Raw genomic sequence first — 15,377 nt, forward strand, 5'->3', positions numbered from 1 at the left:
TCTCTTCCACTCAGGATTTATTAAGTAGCTGGTTCTGGATCACCATGACACGGAATGGTTTAACAGCCACAGAAAGTGTCACTGAGTGGCTGTAGCCCCAATGGTCATAGGTGACATAACACAAAGCTGCTCAAGCATACATGCATAAATATCCCAGACTGAAACCAGGTGGTGCTTTGCATCTGTACCAAGGCCACATCAGAAGTGCCAGGGACGGTTTCCAGCTGCATGGAATATGAATCTCTATGTCACATGGTTTTTCTGTTTCAATGGTACATTGAAACAGAATCCTGGTCCCACTGTCAGTCCCAGCTGTTACATGACTAAGGCATTCATGATTGCTTTGCCCATCTGTGGAGCGCATGCAGAGGTCAGAAAGAACCTCAGGCAACTCGCTACCTCCTTGAATTGCCTGAGATTAATTCCCATTCTCCAGGTGCAAGGCTCATGGCGCTCCCTCCAGTCATGAAATCAAGGTACTTCACACTGCTAGCTATTCATTCCCCATTTCTCCACTCACCTCTTTAGCACCACAACCTTTTATCTGAAAGAATCAGAAGTGAAAGAGGAACAAAGATAGTTTAACACTGACAGTTATATTATAAGCCAAAATTGGCTGTTGTGGGCCACTATAGGAGTAACATGTTTAAGAGCATGACAAGCCAGGGAGTTTACATTACTAAAACATTACATCGGCGTCCTGAAGGCCCACTTTTTACCACGGTGCTACCCAGAAGCTGTAGCACCTGGACTGAAATGGTGTTGCTATGGAAGAAAGATGGGTCACTCTGGGAATGATCAGGATAGAGAACAAAAGTTCAAAATAAACAAAACCATCCAGACAGCATTATCTCTGCCAGCATCCCAAATTTCAGGGGATGTGGACAAAATTCTCATATCCCATGTATTCAGTATCTCTTGGGTGAGAGTCTGCATGAGCATTCATGCTACTAAAAAAGGACCTCCCAATATTCCTTACCTTCATGAAGTTTTCTCCACTGTGAGATCACAGGTGAAGATCAAAGCATTTCACAGAACTACCACCTTCCCATATATCTTACATAAGGAGCATTCCCTTCACTGTGGAGTCTTACATATTTAATAAGTTCCCGGAAACTAGTCAAGGCTTTCATATTGCCTTCCTTAAATTCATGGGGCATCTTGAGAGAAGAGGTTCTTTCATGTTTTCAAAGTCAAGTGGTGTAACTGAAGGCTGTTCCACACACCTTCCATTAACAAGGTATCTCACCAGTGAAAGCTCCAGTGTGAGCATTAAGATGTAAGGAACTCCTAAAGGATTTTGGCATTCCCCTCATTCAAAGGGTTTTTGTTCAGTGTGAGTTACTAAATGTTCACTTAGTAGGTGAGAGTTATTGCAGGCTTTTCTACATCTCTATCAAAGGGTTTCTCTCTGCTGTGAATTTTAACATGGTGGATTAGGTTGGAAGATGAACTGAAGGCCTTCCCACATTCCTTACATTCATAGGGCCTCTCCCCAGTGTGAGTTCTTACATGTTCTGTCCTGCTTGAAGAAGTGGTGAAGTCCTTCCCACAGTACTTACACTTATAGGGCTTTATTCCGGTGTGAATACGAACATGTTTAGTAAGGTATGAGAAATATTGAAAGGATTTTCCACACACATCACATTCAAATGGCTTTTCCACCGTGTGAGTTTTTAAATGGTCATGCAGCAGATTGTACCTATTGTAGGCCTTTCCACACTCCTTACATTCATAGGGTTTATCTCCAGTATGAATGGTTAGGTGTTTACGTAGGTATGAGGAGTTGAGGAAGGCTTTCCCGCATTCTTTACATATACAGGGTCTCTCTCCACTGTGAGTTCTTACATGTCTACGTAGGTATGAGGAAGCATGGAAGACTTTCCCACATTCACCACATATATGGGGTATCTCTCCACTGTGAGTTTTTCTGACATGGTTATGTAGGTATGAGGAGTTGAGGAAGGCTTTCCCACATTCCTTACATATATAGGGTCTCTCTCCACTGTGAATTCTTACATGTCTACGTAGGTATGAGTAGGAATGAAAGGCTTTTCCACAATCCCCACATATATAGGGTCTCTCTCTACTATGAGTTCTTCCTACGTGGTTACGTAGATATGAGGAAGTGAGAAAGGCTCTCCCACATTCCTTACATATGTAGGGTCTCTCTCCACTGTGAATTCTTACATGCTGAGTAAGGCGTGAGGATGAAGCGAAGGCTTTCCCACATTCTTTACATTCATAGGGTTTCTCTGAAGCATGTGTTGGGATATGTGTAATAAGGCCTGAGCGCTTAGTGAAGGCTTTTCCACAGTCCTTACATTTATAGGGTTTCTCTCCAGTGTGAGTTCTAAAATGTTCCACTAGCCTTGAGTAAGTAGTGAAGGCTTTTCCACATTCCTTACATTCATAGGGTTTCTCTCCCGTATGGGTCCGCATGTGCCTGTTAAGGTTTGAAGACCGTCCAAAGGCTTTTCCACAATCTTTACATGCGTAGGTTTTTATAGTGTGTATCTGAACAGGTACAGCCTGACTTGAGTGAGTCAAATGACCTCCATTCCATGTATTTTGACTTTTTATGTGTGTCTTGAAATACGAGTGTTCACTGAAGATCTCTCCACATTGCACATAGTCACAGAGGTCCCCTGCATGGTGGCTTCCTACCTGTGGATAAAGAAGGGATGAGTGATGATCAAAGAATTTTTCAGATTTATTATACACACCATGCTTGGTGCATTTCCTTCAAGTTGTGTGAAGGAATCCTACTTCAAGGATCCTCTACCCTCAGGTCTAATCTTGGGACGCCTCTGTATTTTTATGAAATTCTTTTCATAATCTTCGTACCCAGTTACATATGTGGGAATATGTATTTGTGGGAACTCTGAAGCTCCAAGTTTTGAGCTAGGATTATGAAGGCATGCCAAATTCATCACATTCAGAGTATCCCTCTAAAGACACCTCCCAAATTAGAGTGAAAGCTACTTCTCATTTATACTGCTTTTCTACAAAGGAATCCCCAGTCTTTTCTGAGTGTGGTAATAAAGAATTTCCCTCATTTAATCTCAGCGTGCACCAGTGCTGTTGCCTGCTCCCTGCTGATAATGGATGAATGATAAAGTTACATTATTTAGAGGATAACTGTAATTCACCTTTTTATGACACTCTTACAACATCCTTCCATGGTGTTTTCTTTTGAATTGAATGAAGCAACAGTAGTACCAGAATTTTGAGCCATGTTCAAAACCTTTAAACACATGTTCAGATATTCACAAAATTGCTTTTAAGAGCCATTGCCTAGTTACACATGTGTACCTGCAGGACCTCTTTTTTTTTTGTTTTCCTGACATACGGTATTAGTACTATATAGACTAGGTTGGCCTTGAACTCATGATCCTCCTGCCTTAGCTTCTTGAGTGCAGGAAGTATAGGCATGTACCATCACACCCAGCAGCCAGTCTTTTTTTTTTTTTCAGCGCTGAGGATGAATTTCAAGGCTTTACATATACTAGGCAAACACGCTACCACAGAGCTACAAGCCTGATTGTACAATGCTTCAGGAAGGGTTTCATGATAGTTTTGGGACATTCACAAATTCATTATATTGAAGAGTGTTTCTCAGAAACATTGCTTGCTTCTCAGAAAATACTAATTTTCTACAATGCAATTTGCAGCTGGGTGCTGGTGGCTCATGCCTATAATCCTAGCTACTCAGACATCAGAGATCAGGAGGATTGCAGTTTGAGACCAACCTGGACAAACAGGAAGATCCCATCTCAACCAATAGCTGAGCACAGTGGAGCATACCTGTCATCCCAACTATGGCAAAAACTTTGTGAGACCCCATGTGGGCATGCTGGTACACACCTGCCATCCCAGACACAGCAGGTAGCCAGCCTGGGCAAAAAACAAGACCCTCTCTCAAAAATAACCAGAGAAGAAAAGTGCTGAAGGCATGGCTGAAGTGGTAGAACTTCTGCCTAGAAAAATCAAAGCCCTGAGTTCAAACCCCAGTAGTACCAAAAAAAGAAAGGAATTTGCAATCTTCTCTGAGTGAGGGAAAAAACAATTATCTCTTGTTAATCTTACTGTTTGTGTCCCATTTGAAGTTTGTCCCCTCAAAAAGTCCTGCTGAAATTGCTGAAATGTTGACTCTTTGGTGCTAAGTCGCATTTCCCATTCTGAGGATAAACCAAAAAACAAAATTAACATTTGGAGAGAAAGAAATGGGAGTTTGCAACAGTTAAAATGATCAGGCTCACTGGAATTGGCTTTGAAACTGAACCTCATTGGAAAGAAAGAAAAGTCTGTATATTTTGATGTCAAAAATTTGGGCACGGTTAAGGATATGACTCACAGTTTTAGACAGTTTACTACAAATGGATTCTTGGAAAAGTAAAAGTGATGATGGTGAACAGTTCCTGAGGGATGAAAACCATCAAAGATCTCAAAGAACAGCACAGGATGAAACAATAAGAAAGAAACACAATAGGTCATTTTGTAGGATGAAAGAAAAGTCTGAGCAGGATTATCAGAAATTGAGGATTTCCTACTTTCTCAGACAAATGGCCTGAACCTGCCATCAAGAAAGATTGAAAAAGGTTCCTCACCAAACTTCCAAATGTGTTCTTTGCAAGCACTCACCTTGGAGGTCTCCGCTCTGTACTGTCCATAGATCCTCCTCCAACCAGGAGATCAGACTGGGTTTGATAGGCTCACGTCCTGTACACATGGCAAGATGAGGTCATGGAGGAGGTTCATGGGGGAGCATAAAACTTGTATAATCAGGAACTGTGCTTCTGATGGATGCAGGGGAACTGTTTTAAATGGGCTCAGCATGCAAATACCATCTTTTTCTGTGCTCCAAAACGGTTATCTCTGAGCTCTGAAACCCAAATTAATACTTATATGCACACTAACAAAACACTAACCTTGAATCAAATAGAAAAAGTGAAACAAAGGTATTTTTCTTCTGGAGGACAAATTACACCAGTGACTCACATGTATTACTGTGCATCAGGTTCATCTGGATGACTTTATCAAATTCACATGACCACATGGGATCTACCTGGAACTTCTGATTCAGCATGTCAAAGGAGAAGACTGATAATTTACATTTCTTTTTTTAACTCTTGCTGGACATGGAACCCAGGTATGCTTTATGCATACCAGGTAAGTGCTCTACTGCCAGACTATGTCCCTAGCCCAACAATTTACATTTCTAACAGGGGGAAGGTGATGACAGTCATCTCAGACCACATTCTGAGAACTACCAAAGTAAATTAAAGTGTTTATAGTACCATCTTATCCAAGATTCTATGCTATACTGAAAATATCAAATATAAGCCCCCCACTCATACCCCCAAAAAAAGAACTGTTAAGTTTTAAGTTGCACATCATTTTGAGCAGTGCTGATAGAATCTTGCACTGTCCTTGTCTGTTCAACCTTGGATGCGAATCATTCCTTTGTCCATCACATCCCCACTGTATATGCTATCTGCACAGTAGTCATCCAGTTGCTTTCTCACTACTGGAACACCTGTCACAATACACCAATGCTAAAGGAAAAAAACAGCAACAAAATATGGCAGTGCCTGTGTCCAAGGAACCCACATTTTACTTAATGGCCCCAAAGCACAACAGCAGTGATCTGGCAATTCAGATATGCCAAGGGGAGGATGTAAAGTGCTTTGTTTAAGTAAGACTTGAAAGCTCTTATTTTAATGAGGAAATAAGTCATATTCTGAGATTGCTAATAGCTACCGTAAGAAGCTATTAGCTATTAGTTTCTTCAATCTAACAAACTGCAGGGAAGGAAGAAGGAACTCATGCTAGCTTTACTGTCAAACCTCAAAACATTACTTAAGTTGTCAGTACTATCTGCAGATTCAGACCCAGTGGGGGTCTTAGAACATATCCCCCACATATAAAGGGGACTGCTGTGTTAGGGCCTGGGTTTCTATTACCCCACCACCACCAGTATATTCAGAGTGGGGCTCCCAGCCCCGTAATACACTCAGCACTAATGCCCGTCTCCTCCCTGGGAGGCCACAGGAAGGCCGGCAGTCTTACCGAGGGAAGCCAGGTTCTGGTAGTTCTCCAGCATCACCTCTCTGTACAGGGCTCTGTGAGTCTCATCCAACAAAATCCACTCCTCCTGGGTGAAGTCCACTGCCACATCCTCAAAGGTCACCGGGTCCTGAATCATCACACACATGCCAGCCTGAGTATCAAAAGCAGCATCCCCATGATGTCCACTCAAGAATGAGGAGCCGTGAATCCCATGCCTGTGCAGGGGCCTGAGGGTCCCACTGTCAACCTCATGGTTCAGTGCTCTCCCTCTACCACATCCAGCTTCCTGCTGATCTGCTCTAGTCGTGGGGTGTTAATGCTCCTTCTGACATGTGAATTAATGTCACTGCAACTAGATCAGAAGCCCTTCTTTCTGATTTCCTTGAGATACACTCCTGAGCACACTGCATATGCTCGGTACCTGCATACTTGCATCCAGTGTTGAATGAACACTCTGAGAAAGGACACTTTGATATTCTTTATCACCTGTCAAAGTACTTGGTGACACAACAAATGTGCACTTGGCACATTAGATTCCTTCCTAATTATTGAGAACCTGGAATGATTTTCAGGTAACACCACACTACTATCAGCAGCTCCCCTCCCTGGGAGATTCGGCTGGCAACTCTGTCCTGATTGACACTTTCCTGGCTTTGAGAAGGTGTGGAGCCAAATCTGTCTAGAAGGCAATGTGTCCACCTGGTGGAGACAAGGAAGTCATTTGTGGGACACAGTTCTGCATACCTGGTAACAATTTGTCAGGCAGTCAGCCACCATCCTCCCAGCCTTTATCTTTTCTTCAAGAAGGCAGGCTGCGTGCCCAGAAAGACCACCTAGAAAAAAAAGGCACAGAACCCAGAGCTGGCCACAGTTCCTACATGTGCATGCCTGGAAATCAGTCCATCTTAGTACAAAATCCCATGGAATCCTGCACCTGAGACAACTCCCACATACACACCACTGCCATGTGATGCCAGAGCGGTCCCGTCTCACCCAGAGCCAGGTAAGGGGATGGGAGCCATGCTGTTCACTAGGAAAATTCTAACAGCCTTATTTTATAGGTAAGGAAACCTCAGGCCAGAGATATGCAAGTTTCTTTGCCATGATGATAAATCCCATGAATATTATACAGCATCTCTTCTCAAAACATACCTACCAGGAGCTATCTTAGACATAGCATTGTTATGGCTTGGATCTGAACAATGCCCCCCAGCTCACATGTTGGTTCCCAGTGCAACAATGAGAGGTGAGTGGATCATGAGGGCTCTGACCTCATGAATGGATTAATCCATTATTGGATCCACAACTTAATGGATTGCCTTTGGGAGGTGGCAGATACTTTTGGAGGTGGGCCTAGTTGAGGAAGTAGGTCACTGGGGGTATGTCCTTGATGGACACTTTCCTCTTCCTGGCTGTATGAAGTGAATAGCTATGTGACCATGGACTCAAACTCTGAAACCATGGGCCAAGACAAACTCTTCTTTATAAGCTGTTGATCTCAGGTGTTTTATTATAGAGACAGAAAGCTGACTACCATTAGCATTCTCTGCTCACTTCAGAGTCACCAAAATGAACTAAGCAGGATCAGAGCACACGAATCTCTATTATTTAATGACTACAGGTGAGGAGTAAACCAGATTCTCTGAAAAGGAGCATCAACAGGACTGACCATGGGCCAAACAATGGCTGCCATCCCATGAGACTGAGGGGCCAGTTCAGGCTGGGCATGGTGGTACACACCTGTAATCCCAGTACCTGGAAATCAGAGGCAGGAGGATCATGAATTCAAGTCCAGCCTGGGCTACACAGTGAGTTCAAAGGCAGCTTGGATTCCATAGTAAGATCCTGTGTCAAAAAAAACAAAAAAAGACTACTGCAGAACAGCTCACGTAGCTCGTGGATGGTGGGATTCTCTATTCCTGAAGTGGGTCACCAGGAGCTGTTCCTTCCAGTTGTCAACAAGCAGTACTTCACCATCAGTCCTCACACATTAGCGGATCTCCATAGATGATACCAGGAAAAGCTCACTAAAAATCTGTCCGTGCAGGAATTTCCTCAATGCTAAGCTACTTCAGGCTGGACATAGTGGTTCAGTGTCTGTCATCTCAGCTACATGGGAAGGGTAAACAGGAGGATTGCAGGGCATAAAATTGAGAATCTACTTGAAAAATAACTACAGCAAAAAGGCTGGTAGTATGCTCAAGAGTGCCTGCCTAGCCATGAGGCTCTGGATTCAAGCCTCAGAACCGCAAGTAAAAAACAAACAAAAAACCAGTGTCTGGAAGCTGGGTATAGTGGTATGCAACTACAATCCAGCAATGGAGTGGGGGTCAAGGCGGGATACTAAGACAGAAGGATCTAACTCAAGGCCAGCTGAGCTATACAGTGAGAGCCTGTCTCAAAAAAACAAAGAACAAAAAAAAGACAGTGACTGGGCACTGTATCACGCATCTATAACCCCAGCTACTTAAGACTTTGAGGCAAGAAGATCACTTGAGCACAGGAGTTTGGTGCCAGCCTGAGCAACACAGCGAGACTCGATCATTTAAAAAAAAGAATTAGTATTAGAAGAAAACAGTTGAAATGTTCCAGTAACCACAATGCCTTGACCTGCAGAAATATTTGGTGGTGGCTACCTGATCATGGCATGTCTAGGAATGAAACAAGCCTGCTCAAAAGGGCCACGTAAGACATGTTAGGCATTGTGGGCCCGGTGGTCTGTATCACAGTTGCTGCTGCAGTGTTAAAGCTTCAGAAATCTGGTCGATAAATGAGTATGACTGTTTTTCGATTAGACCGCATGTACAAAGACAGCTGGATGGCCAGAGAATGGCCACAGCATGCTAATCTGTACACTTGAATACTTCTTGACTTATATGAAAAGGAAGCCTCAAGTATGGGAGCCAAAAACCTGCCTTGAGACACTGCAGTGGATACAAATACCTTCTTACCCAAAGTCACTTCACAAATCTAGAGCCCTTCATGGAAAAGACCCTGCAGTATCGCCTCAATGCATACTACAGGTCTTCCTGCAAGCCTTCCCCAAAGGGACCTGTGGTCATTTACCAGAGTGTGCACAAGGGGCATGAAATACCCAGACTGACCTTCAGATGACATGAAATTGTGATGACTCAAAATACTATTGTGGCTCACCACTCAAGTGGAAATTTATTATGATCAAATGATAGATTCAGTTAAAATAACTTAAATTAAGACTAACTACAAGGGAAAAATTCCTGAACAGACAAAACTAGTTAGTCCTCATAAAAGCTGGATTTGTAAACACAAAAGGACTTAGGCTATTCCTTATAAATGTCTATAATTAAAGAAAAGTGAAATCTAAGGCTTTCCAACCAGAAATATCCAACTAACTTAAATTCCATACCTACGGACTTCCCAACAGAACAGAGTAAATAAGGCAACTCTGTAATAGTAACCAACCAGGTATATTCTTCCCCTTATTTCCCATGGTTGCCCCAACAGCCTTCCAAACCACTTCTGCTTTGGAGCTGCTCAATTCGTGAATCATTGTTTGGATAAATAAATTCTTCAATATTTTATGGTGCCCCAGTTTACTTTTTTCCTTCTTCTTCTTTTTTTTTTGGGTGGTACTGGGGACTTGAACTCAGGGCCTTCACCTTGAGCCACTCCACCAACCCTATTTTTGTAAAGGGTTATTTGAGATACTGTCTTGAGAACTTTTTGCCTGGGCTGGCTTCAAACTGCGATCCTCCTTATCTCTGCCTACTGAGTAGCTAGGATTACAAGCATAAGCCACCGGCATCCGGCCTATGTTGTCTTTTGAAGGCAATTATTCTACCTTTGAGAAGCAGGCTGTGTGCTGGACACAGTGGTACATGCCTGTGATCCCACCACATGGGAGGCTGGGGCAGAAGGATCTCAAGTTTAAGACCAGCCTGACTACATAGTGAGACTTTGTCCCAAGAAAGGGTGGGGGGAGAGAAAGGGAGGAGAGAGAAATAGATTATGGCTTGTTACCTGTCTATGGTAGAATAACGATGCACATGAAGTGATTAAAGCAAAACTGAGTAATTTAAGACCATGTGGCCCTTATCAAAGTTAGGAAACATCTCCTCTGTAGTCAGTCACAAATTCAAAGAAAACAGCAAGAAATGGAAGAATATTTAAACAAACTACCAGAATACAATCAGAGATAACAAAACATATGACTTTCTCAAAGCATGTTGACTCTTAAAAAGTAAAGCTGGGGGCTGGGGGCATGACTCAAGAAGTAGAACGCTTGCCTAGCAAGCACAAGGCCCTGAGTTTAAATTCTAGTACTGCCCCCCCCAAAAAATTGAAAGAAATATGCTACAAGATTAATAAAGAGGAATCAATCACATGTAGCTTTTTTTTTTTTTTTTTTTTTTTGGCAGCAATGGGGTTTGAACTCAGAGCCTTATACCTGCTAGGCAAGCACTCTTACCACTTAAGCCACTCCACCAGCCCCACATCTGGCTTAAAAAAAAAAAAAAAAAAGTCAAGTTGGGCTTTGGGCACTGGTAGCTTACTCCTGTAATCCTAGCTACTTGGGAGGCTGAGATTGGGATCATGGTTAGAGGCCAGCCCAGGCAAATAGTTCAAGACCCCATCCCCAAAATAACCAGAGTAAAATAAAATGGGTTGGAGAAGTGGTTCAAGTGGTAGAGCACCTGCTTTGCAAGCGTGAAACCCTGAGTTCAAACCCAAGACCCACCAAAAAAAAAAAAAAGTCAGTCTAATTAGGGGGCTGAAAGTGTAGCTGATGGAAGAGCTCATATTCAGCTTTCGTGAGGCCCTGAAGTCATCTCCATCACAAAAGCAAAACAAAACAAACAAAAAATCAGAAGAGAGAAAAATATAAGAGGTTGATCTTAATAAAAAAGCACTGAAAGACACGGAAACTGCAATCTATAACCCTTGAATGAATTTTAGATCCCAAAATATCCAATGGCATATGTTCAAGGCCACATTAGTGGAAAATTCCAGTTATTTCACAAAATAGACTTTAGGTGACATCATTACTTTTAATTTTCTAGGGTAAAACAGTATTATAATTTTAGTAGGACAGTATCTTTGTTTTTGGGAAATTTAAAGGGAACGTTTCATGTGTGCAATTTATGATCAATTTACACACAAATGATGGTTCACTATGAAATTTATTTCACTACCTAAAAAATGAGCAAATATATATAATGCCAAAAATCAGTAACCAGGCATGATGGCATACACCTGTAGTCTCACTCAAAAGGCACAGGGATTTTCATGTGCAGAACAGCCTGACTCAAAATAACAAACAAAAAACTGTAAAACCGAAAAAGAGAATTTAAAATGAGTAAATCTGCAATGGGTTTTTCTTGTCCTGGATTACTGATTTGGATTTTTGGAAAGCTAAATGTGGGAAAAAATATACTTAGTTCAAATATGCTTTTTTTTTTTTGGAGGTACTGAAGTTTGGACTCATGACCTCACACTTGCTAGGCAGGCGCTCTACCAGTTGAGCCACTTCACCAGCCCTGTTTTTTGTGTGTTGTATTTTTAAGATAGGGTTTCTTGAACTATCTGCCTGGGGATGACTTCGAACCACAATCTTCCTTATCTCTGCCTCCTGAGCAGCTAGGATTACAGGTGTGAGCCACCAGCACCTGGCTTCAAGCAAGTTCTTAAAAATTAACTCAATTATCCTAGTACTGTGTTTTGAAGCTCTGTGCGGAAATACAGGTCTAGGAACTTCCAATGAAGAAAATAGCTGAGCATTCTTATTTTCTCCAGTAGAAAGACTTTTATCTACCTATGTTTACATTTATATACAGAAAATTTCAGGGCTGGGGGTGTGGCTCAGTGGTAGAGTGCTTCCCTAGCACATAAGGCTCTGGGATCCCTAACACCAGAAAGAGAGAGAAGAAGTGAGGGGAGGGGAGGGAAGGGAAAGGGAGGGGAGAGAAGAGAAATCCCAGCACTCCAGAGGTTGAGGCAGGAGGGTCATGAGTTTGACATCTCACTGGGCTACACAGTGACACCCTGTCTCAAAGAAACAAAACAAAAAGCCGAACCAGAAATAGTATTCACACCCTATAACCCTAAGAATCTACTTTATCTTTTCATCTGAATGTCATGTAACAAAACTAAATAAACATTAAAGACAATGTCAAATTCTCAGATAAAACATTCTTTTAAAACAAAAAGGAAGTAGAAGACTTTTTGAACCAACTTTCACCCAATGCTCACCTGAACTCGCCAGAATCACCAAGTCTGTGAGACGGGAGGAGGCTGGGGTCGGGGCTGGAGCCAGTGTTACCAAATGACAAAAATTTTTTTCCTTCTGGGAAACAATTCAGAGGTGGCTTTGGAGGCTTCTGAAGAGGAAAGGTACCCTGCTGTAAGTTACTCCTTATTGTACAGAAAAACAGTAACTATTAGGCCATCCCTTGCCCTGAGTGACTCCATTTTATAAAACAGAAGTTTGCTCCATTTTAAGTACAAATGCTGAGGCAGAATGGTTTTACAGGGCTGGCAGAGTTGCTCAAGTAGTAGAGTGCCTATCTAGCAAGCATGAGGCCCTGAGTTCAAACCATAGTACTGCAAAAAAACCCACCATCTGTCCAATACAAACCATGAGGCATAGACTAAAAAATAGCTTACTTAGCCAAATATAACCACCTATGAACTTAGCAAATTAAATCACGAATACAAGCTAGGAATGGTAGCTCAAGCCTGTAATCCTAGCTACTTAGGAGGATCATGATTTGAGGTCAGCCCAGGTTAAAAAAAGTTTGTGAGACCCCATCTCAACCAGTAGCTTGGCATAGTGGCAAGCACCTATCATCCCAGCTACTTGGGTGGCTAAAAATGGGAAGATCACAGTTCCAGGCCAGCCTTGGCAAAAAGTTCACTAGCTCCTGTCTCAGTGGAGGAAAGCAGGGTATGGTGGTGCAAGCCAGCTATGGCAGAAAGCATAAAATAGGAAGACAGTGGTCCAGGTAGGCCTGGGCATAAACTGGAGATCCTACTCGAAAAATAAGGAAAAGCAAAAAGGGCTGGTGGAGTGGCTCAAGTGGTAGAGCACATGCCTAGCAAATGTGAGGCCCTGAGTTCAAACCCCAGTACTTCCAAAAAAAATCAGGAACACATGGACACAGGGGTACATCAAAACCGTATCAGAAAAACCAGGCCTGCAAATGATGTATTCCCCTCAACCTGGAAACTATAAAAGGAGGAACATCCTAAGAATGAGATATGGAAGGCACACTGACCTGTGAGACGGTCACTTGTCACAAACCTCGTCCAAGAAAATCGCCATAGTGAAGATCCTCCACCTCTGTCTCTGGGCTCCAGCTCAAGAGCAGTTTCTCCTGCTTGTCACAAACAGCACATTTCAAACTGACACGCAAAACTGCCTTCCACCCAGGCCTGCATTAGACAACTTCATGCCCTGAACAACTCTGTAAAACTTATCTGGTCCCCTACAGAAACTGTGCCTTGCATCCTTACCTTTCTGTGCTTTTAGTATAGCCTCTTTGCACCCAGCAGAATCTTAAATGCTTTGATAGTCATTTTATGGCATATATTATTGGGTGAAGTGTAATGACTGATCTGAAAGTTAGTAACAGTAATTAAGATTGCCAATGGACATGAATACCAAGGGAAATCAGTAGTACTTGGTGATTTAAAGTCAACGAAACTGGGGTGGAGGGGTATGATTTAAGTGGTAGAACACCTGCTTAGGAAGCTTGGGGTCCTGAGTTCAAACCCCACTACTGCAAAAAAGAAAAAAAAAGTTAAAGTCAATGAAATTAACATAGTTTGTACATTTATTATTATTCAATAATTTTTTTTTTTTTTTGTAATACTGGGGTTTGAACTCTGGGCTTTGTGCTTGCAAGTCAGGTACTCTACTGCTTGAACCACACCTTCAGGCTTTTTGCTATGGTTCTTTTGGAGACAGGGTCTCACTTTTTGCTCAGGCTGGCTTAGACTGCAATTCTCTTATTTTATGCTTCTTGACATAGCTGGGAACAGGCTTGCAACACCACACTTAGCTTTTTTTCGGTTGAGACAGAGGTCTCATGAACTTTTTTTTGCCCAGGCTGGCCTTGAACAGAGATCCTCCCAATCTCAGCTTCCCAAGTAACTGGGATTATATCAGTGAGTCATTGTGACCAGCTATTGGTTGAGCTGGAATCTTTTTTTCCTTGCCTAGAATGGGCTGGAAATTTGATCCTCCCCATCTCAGCCTCCCAAATAGCTAAGATTAAGGTGTGAGCTACCAGCACTCAGCTTGTTATTCAATAAATTCTGACACCCAGGACCTCACACATACTAGGAAATCCTTCTATCACGGGACTACCTCCCCAACCATGTAATTTTTTTTTTTTCAGCACTGGGGCTTGAACTCAGGGCATTCACCTTGAACCACTTCACCAAGCCCTAGTTTTGTGAAGGGTTTTTCAAGATAGGGTCTCCTGAACTATTTGCTCGCTCTGGCTTCGAACCGAGATCCAACTGATCTCTGCCTCCAGAGTAGCTAGAATTACAGGAGTGAGCCACTGGCGCCCTGCCCATATAATTTTACACAACATACTGTAACTATCCTATTTTCTTTTATTATTGTGAACGTCTTGCTGTGGCCTAAATTACAAATTAAACTTTGGTATGGATATGAAAAATAAATATTTACTAGCTTAGCATGACTCAAATGGTAAAGCACTTGCCCAACAAGTGCAAGGTCCTGAGTTCAAATCCCCCCAAGTAAACAAATTCTGACATTGTGTTAAGACACAAAGGCTTCGGTCTAAGTTTGTGACGTAGCTCGCCCCTGACAGGAGCACGGTGGATGCCGACAACCCGAGGCCGCTGCCTTAGGGCGCTTCCCGCCCAGCTCCACCCGGGACCTAAGTGAGACCAGCGCAGGGGACCACGCGCGGTCCCCGTGGGACGTGAATGGAGGGAGTCAGGCCTCTCCATGGAGTCCACCCAACCCTGCCCTAAACTTTCCCTATGAGGCGCCCCCGGCCACCTCTGGGACCCCAGAGCCTGGAACTCACCAAAATTATAGATGGACACACGGTGAAAATAGCCACTTGCCGGACAGAGCCAGCGCTGGAAAAGAATCCGCGGCCCGCTGACGTCACTTCCGCTTCCGGCCAGGCGCCAAGACAGCGGCTCTCGGGTCTCAGCCACGCTGGCTTCAGTCAGGCCCAGAAATTCTACTTTCTTCCACGTGGGTGCGCGTGGGTCCAGGGATCGATTCAGAGCCGGATGCAGGCAGAAACAACACCACAGGCCAATGTCGAGGTTAGCGCCGG

At 43.1% G+C, this 15,377-nt stretch overlaps 1 protein-coding gene and 1 long non-coding RNA gene across 13 annotated transcripts in view; one reads left to right on the forward strand and one right to left on the reverse strand.

The window, feature by feature from the left end:
- LOC109687772 (uncharacterized) lies at positions 1–15,250 on the reverse strand. 11 transcript variants are annotated; one of them, XR_012441370.1, is made up of 10 exons: positions 15,117–15,250; positions 13,326–13,424; positions 12,301–12,428; positions 7,813–7,917; positions 6,817–6,905; positions 6,073–6,223; positions 4,645–4,722; positions 4,358–4,421; positions 4,090–4,181; positions 2,488–2,667 (listed from the first exon to the last, which is right to left on the reverse strand). XR_012441370.1 is itself a non-coding variant. In XM_074054173.1 (9 exons), exons 5-9 carry the CDS (start codon positions 6,847–6,849, stop codon positions 1,357–1,359), a joined length of 1,641 nt encoding a protein of 546 aa, XP_073910274.1. In that variant the 5' UTR covers positions 6,850–6,905; positions 7,828–7,917; positions 12,301–12,428; positions 13,326–13,424; positions 15,117–15,250; the 3' UTR covers positions 1–1,356. The 11 variants fall into 11 exon arrangements, 10 of the variants coding, with proteins under 10 accessions (XP_073910274.1, XP_073910269.1, XP_073910273.1 ...); XM_074054173.1 differs by lacking the exon at positions 4,358–4,421 and having other exon boundaries at positions 1–2,667; positions 6,073–6,199; positions 7,828–7,917; XM_074054168.1 differs by lacking the exon at positions 4,358–4,421 and having other exon boundaries at positions 1–2,667; positions 7,828–7,917.
- LOC141416779 (uncharacterized) overlaps positions 15,229–15,377 on the forward strand; it is a 23,147-nt gene continuing 22,998 nt past the window's right edge. Inside the window, exon 1 of one of the 2 annotated variants that reach the window (XR_012441372.1) lies at positions 15,229–15,366. This is a non-coding gene — a long non-coding RNA (uncharacterized lncRNA). The remainder of the gene's footprint in view (positions 15,367–15,377) is intronic. The other variant, XR_012441373.1, reaches the window with a different exon arrangement.

This window comes from Castor canadensis, chromosome 14 (assembly GCF_047511655.1).
Source record: "Castor canadensis chromosome 14, mCasCan1.hap1v2, whole genome shotgun sequence".
Taxonomy (NCBI): domain Eukaryota; kingdom Metazoa; phylum Chordata; class Mammalia; order Rodentia; family Castoridae; genus Castor; species Castor canadensis.

Bases quoted from the DNA above. Each gene is read 5' to 3' on its own strand.
- LOC109687772 (XM_074054171.1), bottom strand. From the start codon at position 6,849: ATGGTGGCTGACTGCCTGACAAATTGTTACCAG. The intron at 6,224-6,816 runs GTATGCAGAACT...TTTGATACTCAG, and splicing joins GCCTGACAAATTGTTACCAG to GCTGGCATGTGTGTGATGAT. The intron at 2,668-4,089 runs GTAAGATTAACA...CTTTATCCACAG, and splicing joins CTTCAAATGGGACACAAACA to GTAGGAAGCCACCATGCAGG.